General features: G+C 39.0%; 2 protein-coding genes across 2 annotated transcripts; both read left to right on the top strand.

Annotated features, from left to right (window-relative positions):
- The first annotated feature begins 730 nt into the window (after positions 1 to 730).
- On the top strand, positions 731 to 6,164 carry LOC136665293 (lysoplasmalogenase TMEM86B-like). The gene is made up of 4 exons (XM_066642856.1): positions 731 to 876; positions 3,960 to 4,203; positions 4,352 to 4,801; positions 5,103 to 6,164. The coding sequence occupies exons 1-4, from the start codon at positions 835 to 837 to the stop codon at positions 5,177 to 5,179; spliced, it is 813 nt and encodes a 270-aa protein (XP_066498953.1). The 5' UTR covers positions 731 to 834; the 3' UTR covers positions 5,180 to 6,164.
- Positions 6,165 to 9,279: 3,115 nt separating this feature from the next.
- Positions 9,280 to 12,821, top strand: lrrc3cb (leucine rich repeat containing 3Cb). Its single transcript, XM_066643030.1, has 3 exons — positions 9,280 to 9,431; positions 10,992 to 11,147; positions 11,275 to 12,821. Exons 2-3 carry the CDS (start codon positions 11,081 to 11,083, stop codon positions 12,000 to 12,002), a joined length of 795 nt encoding a protein of 264 aa, XP_066499127.1. The 5' UTR covers positions 9,280 to 9,431; positions 10,992 to 11,080; the 3' UTR covers positions 12,003 to 12,821.
- Positions 12,822 to 15,121: the final 2,300 nt, after the last annotated feature.

The raw sequence follows: 15,121 nt of genomic DNA, 5'->3' as shown, positions 1-15,121 counted from the left end.
ATAGTTGTATACATTTAGGGACTGTTCCTTATTATTAGCTGACCACTAAAATGGCTAAAAGAAGTTGTACCACTAAAAGAAGGTGTACTTCTTAAAGGAGCTAAACATGTTCAAATGGACAGAATGAGGATGATCATTAGGCTTCTCTGTAAGACAATTACTGTATATTTTTTTTCTATAACTGCTTGGTTTGGGAACTTTCATGTGACGAAGACAACACATGTCAACACTGGGAAGGTGGCAAACAAAATAAACATGGTAAACTCCATTAAATGACATATTTATTTGTAATTTCTGTCAGAAAACCAAACTGACTTATCTAGACAAACTTGTTAACATTCAGTTTCAGCTTCTTCTTTCTGATTGCTGATTCAGTAGTGAATTGCAAAAATGGAGGAACTACTTTCATGCCCAAGGCTATAGTATTATTTGTAATATATATCTATTTCTATATTTTTATTTTAATGGATTTAATGTATGAATTGTTTATAGTGATCCTTTGGATGATGTTGTGTCTTATTTTTAGGATATATATATATATAACTAACTGGAAAATAAATTTTCACACTTGGTACGTTAAAAGGAACAGAAATTAACAAAACGTTAAAAACAAGACGTTGGTAATGTCGGTCAAGTAACCGCAGGATCACAAGTGCTAAATAATGGTGGGAAGGCTGTCTATGTAGCTGACCAATCCGACAGATAAGGCATCAGACATATCGGTCTAAATTTCAAAGTCATCTTAGCCAGTGAGGTATACAGTGCCACACAGACTAACATTTGGACACAGAAGAAGACATCCCTTCCATTTTGGGCGTGTGAGAGGGCAGAAAAATGGACGTCTTTGATGCAAATTCCTATGATCGCAAGAACACGGTAATGACTGGCAAGATACAAAAACATCTCAAAAACACATATTTTCTTCACATAATTGTGTGTATGTATATGTGCACATTTACACACAGTACTTTGCAATTTTAAGTCTTAGATGCTGGTAAATGATGAGATGTAAAAAGCAGTAAAAGTTATTTGTATAAAAAAAAAAAAAAAAAAAAAAAAACTAATGTTAGAATTACAACAAACAACATTATTACAGTAAGTTGTGATATTCTGTGTGTGAATGTGTTGGTTTAACCATTTCCAAATCTCTCCTCATGGCAGTCCATCGTTGTTTAATTTAAATGAATATTATATAAGCCCTGGAGTTAAAATTTGGCAAATTAAATCAACACAAATTTTAATCTACAATTAGAAAAGAATATGTTAGAAATATGTCCCTTATTACAGGTACTCTATATGTACTCTTAAGAGTACTGCCACAGTGAGAGCAAAAGGTACCTCAAAAGGCAGCGTACCTCACAACATATCTCCTACAATTTTTTTTTTAAATAGACCCTTTAAATTTCACAGCATTGATATATTTTATTTATTTTAATTAAGTGAAATTGTATATATTTTATACAAGCACTACACTTAAAGAGAAGATAAATTATTTTTAAATAAATAATAAGAATAATAATACATATTATTATAATAGGTATATGCAGGTGTCAAATACACTTATTGCATTTTTTTTTGTACAAACCGGATTCCAAAAAAAGTTGGGACACTAAACAAATTGTGAATAAAAACTGAATGCAATGATGTGGAGATGGCAAATGCCAATATTTTATTCGTAATAGAACATAGATGACAGATCAAAAGTTTAATCTGAGTAAATGTAACATTTAAAAAAAAAATATGTTGATTCAAAATTTCGCCTATACCTAAAGTAGAATACCTATATCACAAATGTAATACCCCTATAACTTTGGGCATTAAAAAGTAGTTACTCCATCAATTGCAGTTCACCACAGGCAGCCTGAATCAGCAGCCAGAAAGAAGAAGCTAAAACTAAACGTTAATTTAATGGTCTAGATAACTCTCTGTCAACGTTTACACAATGTCAGTTTTGTTTGCCAACTTCCCCAATTTGGGATGCTTTTATTTTGAACATTAAAATTTCCAAAGCAAGCAATCATAAAAAAATGATTCAGTAAATGTCTTACAGAACGGGCTGATGATCTTCCTGTCCACAATAAACATGTTTAACTTCCTTAAGAGGTACAGTCTCTGTTGTTTGTTGAACAGTTGTATCATTGTTCAATTTAAAGATCAGCTTATAATCAGGAACAATCCCTTGGTATACAAACCGGACTCCAAAAAAAAAAAAAGTTGGGACACTAAACAATTTGTGAATAAAAACTGAATGCAATGATGTGGAGATAGCAAATGTCAATATTTTATTCGTAATAAAACATAGATGACAGATCAAAAGTTGAATCTGAGTAAATGTAACATTTTAAAGGAAAAATATGTTGATTCAAAATTTCACAGTGTCAACAAATCCCAAAAAAGTTGGGACAAGTAGCAATAAGTGGCTGGAAAAGGGAAATTGAGCATATAACCAACAGCTGGAAGACCAATAAACACTAATTAGGTCAATTGACAACATGATTGGGTATAAAAAGAGCTTCTCAGAGTGTCAGTGTCTCTCTGAAGCCAAGATGGTAAGAGAATCACCAATTCCACCATTGTTGTGCAGAAAGATAGTGCAGCAATACCAGAATGGTGTTACCCAGTGTAAATAGCAAAGACTTTTAAGTTATCATCATCAACCGTGCATAAAATCATCAAAAGATTCAGAGAATCTGGAACAATTGCTGTGCGTAAGGGTCAAGGCCATAAAACTCTACTGGATGCTCGTGATCTCCGGGCCCTTAAACGTCACTGCACCTCAAACAGGAATGCCACTGTCAAGAAAATAACAGAATGGGCTCAGGAATACTTCCAGAAAGCTTTGTCAGTGAACACAATCCACTGTGCCATCCACCGTTGCCAGCTGAAACTCTACAGTGCAAAGAGGAAGCCATTTCTAAGCAAGCTCCAGAAACTCAGACGTTTGCACTGGGCCAGGAGTCTTTTAAAATGGAGTGTGGCAAAATGGAAGACCTCTTTATGGAACACTGGGACGCCATGTCATACGGACCAGAGAGGACAAGGATAACCCAAGTTGTTATCAACGCTCCGTTCAGAAGCCTGCATCACTGATGGTATGGGGTTGCATGAGTGTTTGTGGCATGGGCAGCTTGCATGTCTGGAAAGGCACCATTAATGCAAACTATGTTCAGGTTCTAGAACAACATATGCTCCCATCTAGACGTCATCTCTTTCAGGGAAGACCCTGCATTTTTCAACAAGATAATGCTAGACCACATTCTGCAGCAATCACAACATCATGGCTACGTAGGAGAAGTATCCGGGTACTGAAATGGCCAGCCTGCAGTGCAGATCTTTCACCTATAGAGAACATTTGGCGCATCATAAAGAGGAAGGTGCGACAAAGAAGGCCCAAGACGATTGAACAGTTAGAGGCCTGTATTAGACATGAATGGGAGAGCATTCCTATTTCTAAACTTGAGAAACTGGTCTCCTCTGTCCCCAGACGTCTGTTGTGTGTTGTAAGAAGGGGGGATGCCACACAGTGGTAAAAAATGGCCTTGTCCCAACTTTTTGGGGATTTATTGACGCCATGAAATTTTGAAACAACATTTTTCCCTTAAAATGATACATTCTCTCAGTTTAAACTTTTGATCTGTGATTTGTGTTCTATTCTGAACAAAATATTAGATGTTGGCACCTCCACATCATTGCATTCAGTTTTTATTCACAATTTGTTTAGTGTCCCAACTTTTTTGGAATCCAGTTTGTATATTCTTATAAGTATTCTTTTAGATCTATTTTATATCTTTCTGTGAGACAGTTATGCAATGTACATTTGATTCATACAATATGCAGTGTATTCTCAAAGGAAGAAACAATATTTGTGATATAATGGTCATATATTTTTTAGTACTAAAAACAAACAAATAATAACTTTTTGCTTCTTTTCCTTTTCTCTCTTATATCTCCTTTGTCAGTTCTGCACCCTCTTTCTTTCTCTCCTCCCTTTCTTTGCTTCTGTAGCCATATATTTCTACCTGTGGATCCCAGATTCAGAAACAACTTTCCTGGCTGCTGCTGTAAAGTCAGCCCCTGTGATCTCACTGGCACTCATGGTGCTCTATTATAATGGATGGAAAAGTCTGCTGGGCGTGGCTGGAGGGTTGCTGTTTTCAGCAGGCGGGGATATCAGTCTCATTTGGCCAAATCTTTTCCTGCCGGGTAAGGAAACAACAAATTCTATTTCTAATTCCAGTATTGGGCATGTAGTCATGAACTGTCACATTACAGTTACTGACATCACAATTTAGATTCCATGTGTGAACATTTGTTTCAAATACTAATCACAACTCCTCTCCTCCCTTTGCAGGAATGATCTGCTTTGCTCTGGCCCACATACTGTATTCTGTCTACTTCTATTTCTTTTATAATTCCTCTCACTCTAAATCCTGTACTGGAATGTACATCCTATATGTTGTGATGTGGGGAATAGCTATAGTAGCTTATGTCTGGCTGTTGCCATACATTTATAAGAATTCCCCAAATCCTAGTGTCTTTATTCCAGCTGTAGGGGTCTATGAACTCCTCATTGTTTCCATGGCAACTTTGGCCGCACATACACAGAATCCATGGTTCATGCTGGGTGGCATGATCTTTATGGTTTCTGACTTTACACTTGCAGTGCAGCAATTCAAAGCCTTTGAGCATCTGGAGTATGGCAGGCACATTGTTATGACAACATACTACCTGGCCCAGCTGCTGATCGCTGTGGGAGATGTGAAGGCCACACTAGAGGAGGAGAAGGATGGGTCCTGCAAATGTAAGCATTCATAGTTATAGCTTGGGGACTTGGGCATATCGCAGACATACAGACTTCTCACAAATTCTAGGACTTCAGAAATATTCTCTTATTTTCAAAACATTAAGGAAAATCTATATTCATCATAGGATCATGACATTAGCACAAATATCAGATGTCACTGTCATGATGTAAATGGGTTTCCACACACTAACGGTGGATTGACAATCTTTCTGAAGTTATAAATGTTGTGTGCCTGTAAATTCTGTGTTCAATAAATACATTATAAATTGCTCTCTTGTGTGTGATTTGTCTACTGTAGGTAAAAATGGGACGCCTTTCAAAATTGATGAAAAATGGAAAACCTTTATTAAAGCAAGAAGTTGCAAGATACAGTGATGTACCATGGATTCAGCGGAGCTGGACTGAACATTGAGTAGTAGAAAAACACAGCATATATAGCTTTACAATACCGCCTTCCCCTGAGCTCCTCCTGAAGGCTGTGATGTCAGTTGTGTCTGAATACAGTCTATGTGTAAATGCCACTCAAGTTCTAACTCAGTGGAAATTGAGTTCTGTCGCCTTCATGTTTAGACTAGTTCCCTTTTCCTGTGGTTTGTCTGTGGTTGTTGAATACTCAGTAATAAACTTCCTTTGATATTGATTAAGTTTCCTGGTCCCACAGTGAGAGTTGTTGTGGCTCTTTCTGCTTTGCCTGTTCATGTGCTAAATAAGTCAAATGGTCACCCTATCTCTAGGAAGACACACTGGTTTGGAACATGTATTATGATATTAATATTGTTGATTGAAGCAAGGTACGCCAGTCACATTTGAGTTCATGCTGTAATTTCTTATACTACACACTAAAAAAACACTGTTAAAAGGGAGTTTTAAATGGGACGAAAAAAAAAGAAAGGACTTTGGTAAGTTGCAAAAAATGGAAATAAAATACAAATAGAGAACACAAAGGTGTTAAATCAATTACAGGAATTATAAAGCAATTAACCACCACCTTGAAAGAATAAACCTTGAGCGCTCTTTGCAAGTTCCCAGTTGATCTAGGCAATGGTCCACTAAAGCAGGGCCTTCAAACATTTTGGACATGCTTCCTGCTCAGTATGTCTACTTTAATCCTAAAGTAATTTTTACTGTGGCACATTGAAATCCCCTACACTGAGGATGCTGAGCTAATTGTTAATAAGAACAGCTGAATGACCTTACCACAAGGTGCAGTGGTTTCAGCCCTGCGTTATAGAAATTAGTTGCCTTAACGCAATGGCCATATATTCTCAAAAAGGCAGTGGCATAACAATCAAAATCAATTTTATATATGATATATCACAAGGAACAGGTATCGAATACCAAAGCTGCATGGTGACACAGCCAAGAGCAATGCTTTCAGCATGGTAATGTATCAACAACTAGATTTTATTTTTTAAATATAGTTATGTGTTTATGACTCTTGAAATAAAAACTTTAACTTCAAAACATATATGACTTTATGACTTGTATATAGTTTTTTTCTAGGTGTTTTTATAGACACCGCCTGTCTGAGTATAACGTCTTTTAAAGTAAGGCTTAAGACACAGGCAAATATAATGTCATTCCTGATGCATGTCACTGCATGTGCAATCACCACAATTATGGAGTCTGGCTCCAGGTAACCATCAAAATTCAATGAGGTTAGATTAGTAACGCTGGGTGGTTAGTAGCGCTAGGTGGGCACACAGTACCAGTGTCTCACTCAGGGTGGATAGTCAACGTACTGGCCATACAAATACTATAGCACTTAGGTTTCAATTCTGCACTGTGCTGGTGTTCCCCAGCTGTAACACCTCAATTCCATACCTCTATTATAAATTCAGCTGAGCATGATTGCTAAATAGAAAATCTAAGCCAAGGAGGACTGCCTGAATGGACTCCCTGAGAAAATGAAACATATATAGCCAAATCATTGACCCCAACCTAAAAGCCATTTTCATGGTGCCCAGAGTATCCAGCATTTGTCTATTTACATCATGTGAGCTAAATATATTTTGGTCACTGGCTGACAGCACAGGGCAGGAACTGACATACAATAATCAGCACTAATAAGTAAATGAATGTGAGTGTGTGTCGCCCTGTGAAGGACTCGGGTACGAGAAGGCAAGCAAAACCCACGACCCACATGATGCATGCCATAGCCTCCTATCTATTTCATCCCCAGTCTCATCCCATAGAATTCTTCAGTTAGCATATCAACAGCCCTCCTCAGTCCCATGCTATATAATAAAGACTGCACAGCTGCTTTCTCTCCAACAGAAGAACTATTGAGATGCATACTGGCACCATCTGCTTTCAGAGTCTCTCTGACATAGCCTTTTAAAGCCTATTAAGCGGTTCTCTAAATGCTGTATAATTTTACGTCATGGACACTGGAGGACGTTCCATTACAGAAATGAGGCTTTGTATAAGTGAGTAGGAAGAATTCTCACTGGCTCACCGTTATTACTCGTCACTGTCATCAGTGAGTGCCTTGATTGCGACTTGAAGCTGCCAAGCCTATTTGAGAAAACTGGTAGCAACAGGCTCCAGAGCCTGATGAGACAAGAGACAGAGCAAGACAAGAGACAGCCTGATGATGACAGAGCTTAATCCTCATTGGCTAAAAATCTATGACGTTTGTTTTGTTTACTTCTAAAATGTAAATCTCAATTATCTCCTAAAGACCCTGTATGTACAGTAATAATGTCATGATCTCTCATTAAGTAAGTTTATTTACTTTATTATTTTAATTAAGACGTAGTTCATGACATGAAATGCCATGAGATCTGCCAGAGCTCACATGGCTGTGGGAGGCTACTGTCCATGTTGACTGCTCTTTTCTACCCTCCCCTCCCAACTGCAACCAGCTACTCTCGCTGACCACAAAGGCGAGGTACAGTTCATCTCATGCAAGCCTTGATACTTTTAGGGCCTCCTTCTGAACATCACGCCAAAGTAGCAAACTTGTAACTGGTCCTTTTTACATGTCTGTCAATTTTCTTTTCCTGTAGTAGTAGGTGGTTCTTGGCCACGTTAAGTGGTGAAAGGTACCAACCAGACTCAGTCTGGCTCTTTCTAAAGACTCTCTATGGAGTCTGGGACTCCCTGTGCAATTATAATTAATTGTCAGCTAATAGCCTGTGAGGTTCCAAAATAGCTTCTGGATAAAATATACAGTAATATATTTTTATTAATTTACACTTTACCTTGCTCATTTTTATGTTACGTATTGTTCATTCATTCATTATCTGTAACCCTTATCCAGTTCAGGGCCGCGGTGGGTCCAGATCCTACCTGGAATCATTGGGCGCAAGGCTGGAATACACCCTGGAGGGGGCGCCAGTCCTTCTCAGGGCAACACACACTCATACATTCACTCACACACTCACACCTAGGGACACTTTTGAGTCGCCAATCCACCTACCAACGTGTGTTTTTTGGACTGTGGGAGGAACCCGGAGTACAGTGACCCAGAGCGGGAATCGAACCCACAACCTCCAGGTCCCTGGAGCTGTGTGACTGCAACACTACCTGCTGCACCACCGTGCCACCCCTTACATATTGTTTAGAAAGTTAATTCTAAAGCTGGAAATTATTAAAATAAAACATTGCACATTAAACATCAACACTAACGCTCACTGCCCAAAGTGACACCAAAGGTGAAAGTGGCCTAGGATTTCTGAATAAAAACTGGCTTCTTCTACCAATTTTATGACTTTGAGAAAGTCACTTAGGTATTTTATTTATTTATTATTTATTTATTTTGTATGTATGTATGTGTTGGGTGTTGATTGTTCTGACGGCAGAAAAGGACAAAGTCATTTACCTGCATAAACCCCTGAGCTGTCGCTCTGTTAATCACTGGCAGTGGACAAAGGTGTTAGACTGGCAGTCCGGTGGTTGCTACAGGACTTCTGCTCCAGTAAATATGAAACAGAATCCAACAAAATTCATACCAAGATGCTGGATGCACTCATGAATAAAATTAGCCTTGCTGGATCCTAACAGCATATTCTATGTCTCACACATTGCTGCTGCACACCTCCAGGATGTTGGTGCCCGTTTTGTTTGCTCCTCAGCTTGTGTCACTGGTTCTCTCTGTTGATTACCTCCAGGTGCTCCAGTTTCCTCGTGTAATCTAAAAACTGTCCCTGGAATAAACAATCAATTCTTAATGTGTCTACCAGGTTTACTATTAGTTTATCAGTATAGACCCTTGAGCTTTCAAGTCGCACTTAGCTGCTTATGTTGTAGGAGGATGAAATAAGATGTAATTAGTTCCCTGCGTTGCTCACATCCTTCTGGAGAATGGACCGAGTAAATTAGGAAAGGCCGGTGTTAGGAGGCGGCGAATCTGGCGCCCTCTGCCGGGGGGAGAGGGCCTGTTCCTTGGCGCTTGGTCAGCCACTCGGCGGTATCCAGTTCTCTTTAAAACTGAGACTGACCGGCAGAGTGAAGTCCAGAAATGAGTGAGAGAGCTGTGTATCAACCTGAGCTTCATCTCTACAAACAGAACCTGCCACAGAGCCACAGAATACTGAAGAAACACAGTTTATTGATGATTTAACCTCATTATGTTTGGGAAATCGGTGTGAATGGCAAGTGTGTATAGACTACAGATTTCAAGGTAAGTAGATTTATTTTTCAGATGGGTATACAGACCGTAAAAATGTTATAAAAACAAAAGAAAGACATTTAAGTAATTTTAAATTATGTATTTTGTGATATTTAAATTACATTTTATTTTTGTCTGTCTCTCCAGAACACCGTTTACATTTCCCCCTATGAACATTGTACATTCTTAAAAACAGGGACCAAAACGCATTTTTTTTTTTATTATTTATTTTTTGGAAGAAGCTCTATTGATTCCTTACAGAGCCCAGTCTGAAAATAAGAATTTGTTGAGTGTGAAAACTTTTAAGATTTGAAAGAAATAACATAAGAGTCTCATTACTGGCAGCGTTAGTCTTTAAAAGTTGTTTTTAAGAGGGTACAAGGTTCTTAGGGGGAAATGCAGATTGTGTTCTGAAGAGACAGACACTGACACAGGGGGAAATGAGGAAAAATATTTACCATTACACTGATATAGTTTCTTTTCAGTCAATATAACAATGTAATTAAATAAAATCTTCCCTGCAATCACCCTGTTACCAAATTAACCAGGCTATTTTTGGCTCACTGTTGTGACCCTGTGTTAAGCTGCTAGCAAGCAATGAGGGATGAGAACCTGATTTTCCTCTTCACACAGCCTGCCAAGAAAAAATAATAAAGGCTCAGTAACTGTGGCTTAAGTGCCATCATCTAAGATAGCATTTAAATACATAAGCACCTCCTACAAAGAACAAACTTTAGCTTGCTTGGGATAATATACATATATCACAATGTAGTCAATCAGTGTTGCAGTTACAGTTACAGTATTTGGTTGAGTGATGTCCAAAATTATATATATATTGGAATATATATTGGAAATTGCATTATTGTTGTAACAATAACAATGGTACCTTACTACAGTGTGGTGGGTCTGTATTGTAAGCTATGGTATAATATGTGTTAAGTCCATTGTGTGAAACATTAGTAATAGGATGCACTCTGTCACAGAGAATGTGCAGAATACCATCTTGTGTTATGTTTCAGTTAACAGTTGATTACTCACTGACCACGAAACAGGAGATGCACTGACCTAAGATGTACTTAAAGCGAATCCAGCCCAGTGTCCACAGGCGCTATAACAAACTAAAAGAAAGTAGGACAAAATGTCAAAACAATTTACAGTCATGTTGAAATGGTGGTGACAGACTAATTAGCTCTATCCCCATTTAGTAGTCTGAAGGCCCAACAGTGAGTGTTGATGAAGAGAATTTTCAGCAGAGGGAGTGTGTGCTGATTGTGATGAGAACTGAAACATAAAATATGCAATTATGAACTGTATATATGGTAATACACTTACACATGGTAAACCACTTTCTTCCTTTCCTTCTCTTTCTTTGTCTCTCATTCATTTCGCTTCAGCTGCACCCCCCCCCCCCCCCCCAACCGCATCTTTGTTCTAACTGCACAGTTGCTTGATGATAATTAAGTGTAACAAAAGGGCCATTTACCCTCAGAATAACTCTAAAACGATCAGCTGCCGCTGTGATAGCAGGGTGTCAATTGTAATAACTTGTTTTCCTGTGCCTGCATCCTACAGCCATGTTTGTGAGACAGCTTGTATAGTCTGCCTCTTACTGATGGTCCAGCATCTCAGGGCCCCTGGGGAGGAGATGCTTGTGTTCTACCATGCTGCAGCCAGTTGGACCTCTATTCCTGACTCTGGCCTTGTCTTGCCTGCTGCTCCAAGTGTTGGGTCAGTACTGGGAGGGCTGGGAAATATGGGAAAAATATTTTAATATTTAATGGCAATTTCTCAAATGTGTATTAACAATATCAGAAAAATGTTGGACAATATTGGACAGTGATATTTTTTTGCCTAGGCCTTGGGCATGATTTACCGCAGCTGGCAGCTGAATGTCCGGAAAGTTGTTACTGCTCGGAAAGCTGGGACGGCGGATTGGTTGTACGATGCAGTAACATGAACCTGCTAACAATGCCACGTGACCTGCCCAACCAGACACGTCGTCTTTACCTGGATTACAACTTGCTGGTCAGTGTGCCTGCAGACTCATTCGTGGGGCTCCCTCTGCTGATCGAGCTGGACCTGTCCCACAACCGGCTGGTCCAGCTGGAACCTGGAGCCTTCCATGGCCTGGCTGATTCTCTGTCCAGCCTAGACCTTTCCTTCAATCTGCTTGAGACTCTGGATCCTGAGGCTCTTGGGGAGCTCCAGGCACAGGCCAACCTCAGCCACAACCCCTGGATGTGTGACTGCCGTCTACAGGTGTCCATGCCTCAGCTGCAGCTGGAGCCCTCTTCCCTGGCAGGAGTGGTTTGTAACAGCTCAGAGCCAGGAGACGTAGGAGCCCGCGGTGTGCCCTTTGTGTTAGTTGCAGCGGATCTGGACCTCTGTGCTGCCCTCAAGAGGACCACAGATGTGGCCATGCTGGTGACCATGTTTGGCTGGTTCGCCATGGTCATTTCTTACCTGGTGTACTACGTGAGGCACAACCGAGAGGATGCTCGACGCCATCTGGAATATCTAAAATCCCTGCCCAACAAGCAGGGCCAGGCAGAGGAGTTGTCCACACTCAGCACTATGGTGTGAGTCTGGCTCATTTTGGGATGAACAGGTTAAAATTATGACTTTCATGAAAATAAAAAACAATTAAATGTGACCTTGGGGCAGCACGGTTGGTACACATATTGATAGGTCGATTGCCAACTCAAATGTGTCCATAGGTGTGAGTGAATGTGTGAATGTGTCGCCCTGTGAAGGACTGGCGCCCCCTCCAGGATGTGTTCCTGCCTTGCGCCCAGTGATTCCGGGTAGGCTCCGTACCCACCACGACCCTGAACTGGAAAAGCGCTTACAGACAATGAATGAATGAATTAATAAATTTGACCTTGCATATGAAATTCCCAAATTGGCCAGTAATTAGCATTTACACTCTTTCGTGTTTTTTTTAACGTGTGTATTACACCTTACTGGTTTACAGCAAAATAAATGGAGCCTTGGCAACAAACATATGAAAATGCTTTTTTGCCATATAGTGTTTTTGTGTCTTTTTTACCTTTTTTATAGTAAAAGTATTTCCAAATAGCTGTGTATGGAGGCTCACTGATAACAACACTTTAATAACAATAATGCATGGTAACACCTACTTCATGAGTATGGGATCCTAATACATAAAAATGACTTGGGAAAACATGGGATCGTGATAGTCAAGGTGTGATCAAAGTAGTGACTTATTTATTGTCTTGTGTGCAGTAGAATCTTATTCCAGTATCTTAGTAAGTAGTGACCGTTCATTGTTTTTATTAGAAAGAAATGTCCCTAGAGGAGCTCTGTAACTTCCAATGTTTTGTTATTATTCAGGAAAGTAAAACTGTAAATGATGGTCTGTTTGGATTAGTAATATAATTTATAGCGGCATAGTAACTTTTTTAATTTTGCCTAAAAAAAATGTAAACTTAGTCTTGTCTTTAATTGTATGCCATTTATTGGTCCACTGTAATGTCAAATGTGGACCCTGTGAGATACAAAATGTCATTTTGTAGTAAATTGCACTGTTTGCAATGTCTGGTGTGATATGCACATTGTGTTTTGTTTGTGTGTTTTACTGAGTTGAAAACCATGTGTTGCCTCCACACTGTCCATCTGCCCATCTTGTTGTGTTGTGTTTTGGATTGTGGTTGCCATAAAGAAGGAGCATATGTACACATTTGTCAGTTCCCGACTGCTACTTGAGTATTGGAGAAGTGATTAACAAATATACTGATAGCTATTGGCCACTATATATAGCTGTACTTTGTGTTTATTTCAATGCATTTCAAAAGTTACTTCATTAATTCTTATTATACTAGCACGTAGCTCATCTAATATTTATTCCAAAATCCATCAGATGAATTAGAACTTGATTGCCCTGTTTGCCCTTAAAGGCTGTTTTGGTCCATTATAGTTTTGCAGATGTACCCAGTCAGCCTGGATATATGAGTCTGAAGGTTGGATATTTATTGTAGCTGTGATATCTATTATGTTGGCTTTGAGATGGTGGACAAAAATATAGACAAATTTGGGATAATTAGGTAATGGAACAATCAGCTGCACAACTATTGTCTATACTTAAAATATTTCTACTACAAGCACCAATTGTTTCAACTGTTCTCTCATGCTTTGTGCAATCTCCATACAAAAGTAATGCCTGGAAAGTGAGACATTAGGAACAGCCTCACATTAATGCAGTCATGTTCTAACTATAACTTTAAATATATACTGTATATCTTTCCCAAAGCAGTAGATATGCTCCAAAGTTGAAATAAACTCTGCTTCCATTGACTTCCATTGAAAGCTAAGACTTTTTTCCCCTTCTATAAAGATACTATTTTGGAGATACAGGTTTTTTTCAGACAGTGACAATATCTAGGATTACCAAAGCTGACTCAGTGGGTGTTTGGAATGTGACAGCAAGCTGTCATGTATTTTTGTAATAACCTTGTACTCTTTAGTTAAAACACATCTGCAATCACAGCACTGTTCTGCTCCAGACAGGATGACACCATTTGGAACTACTGGCCCCTGAGGCTGGGACTAGACCTCAGTCTACTCACATTACCGGGGGGAGTTCATGCTTGGCTGGGCTTAGGTTCTCAACACATTAGACCTGTCACCTCTAGCTCCTCTATTGGCCCTTGCAGGCTCCATGCCAGCCAGCACCTGCTCCTAGTGAGGGTAAACTATGTATAGCATGTGGTCCAGGCTGAAGGCGAGTGTCTTTATGGGTTTGGAGCTGCTGTGCTATTCTTAGGGCAACTCACAATAGGTGTTAATAACCAATTGGTGCACTGGGTGCAGAACATCGATTTAGGATTAAGGATCTATGCATGCTTTCTCTAATTAATGTGATAGAAACTGCAGAATTGCTGTCCATTATTATCTTGGCGTAGGTGTCTTTTTGGAACTGCGTGAATTGTTTTCAAACTAAGGGGTTTCTCACCTTCCATTTCAATTCTCATTGCTCACTAGCAGCTCAATGTCAAATCACAAAAAATCCAGCTGTGGCAAATTTAATTTGAATAGAGCTAATAAAACATCTTTTAGTTAATTAAAATATCAAATAAGTGATTAATACATTGTCTGTAACTGCCTTTCCAGTTCAGGGGCATGGTGGGTCCGGCACTAACCCAGAATCACTGGGTGTCTGTCTATAGCAAGGTACCACATACTCACAAATTCACTCACTTCCTCTCACCTAGGGACGATTTTGAATATGCAACCCACCTACCTATGTGTTTTTGGACTGTGGGAGCACCTGGAAAAACCCATGCAGGCACAGGGGGAACACACCAAACTCCTCTTAGACAGTCACTCAAGGCAGGGCTTGAACCCACAACACCAGGCCCCTTGAGCTGTGTGACAGAGGCACTACCAACACAATATCAAATCAATTTCCATTTTATTTTATTCCATTTTATTCCAATTTTTCCAAAATCATATTAACCACCTTACTCTTGTTTTAAACACAAGGACTTTTTTATATAGTTTGTAACACTGGTTTATAAAATAATTAAATTTTATTATTATAAAATAATAAATTAATAAAATATTGTTCAATAATTCATAAAATATTGAGAAGTGATGCAAATCCTTTAACAGAATACATAATGAATAATGCATATTTCATGACAATATCACAATATATTTTGAAAAAAAAAAATGTTTCAAAT

Source organism: Hoplias malabaricus, chromosome 13 (genome assembly GCF_029633855.1).
Source record: "Hoplias malabaricus isolate fHopMal1 chromosome 13, fHopMal1.hap1, whole genome shotgun sequence".
NCBI lineage: Eukaryota > Metazoa > Chordata > Actinopteri > Characiformes > Erythrinidae > Hoplias > Hoplias malabaricus.
The sequence above is the reverse complement of the archived record's forward strand: the minus strand, read 5'-3'. Positions and strand labels throughout refer to the sequence as shown.

Excerpts from the sequence above, each read along its gene's own strand:
- LOC136665293 (XM_066642856.1), top strand. The coding sequence starts at position 835 with ATGGACGTCTTTGATGCAAATTCCTATGATCGCAAGAACACG. Across the intron at positions 877-3,959 it reads CCTATGATCGCAAGAACACG|TTCTGCACCCTCTTTCTTTC; the intron begins GTAATGACTGGC and ends CTCCTTTGTCAG. Across the intron at positions 4,802-5,102 it reads GAAGGATGGGTCCTGCAAAT|GTAAAAATGGGACGCCTTTC; the intron begins GTAAGCATTCAT and ends TGTCTACTGTAG.
- lrrc3cb (XM_066643030.1), top strand. The coding sequence starts at position 11,081 with ATGCTGCAGCCAGTTGGACCTCTATTCCTGACTCTGGCCTTGTCTTGC. Across the intron at positions 11,148-11,274 it reads CCTGCTGCTCCAAGTGTTGG|GCCTTGGGCATGATTTACCG; the intron begins GTCAGTACTGGG and ends TTTTTTGCCTAG.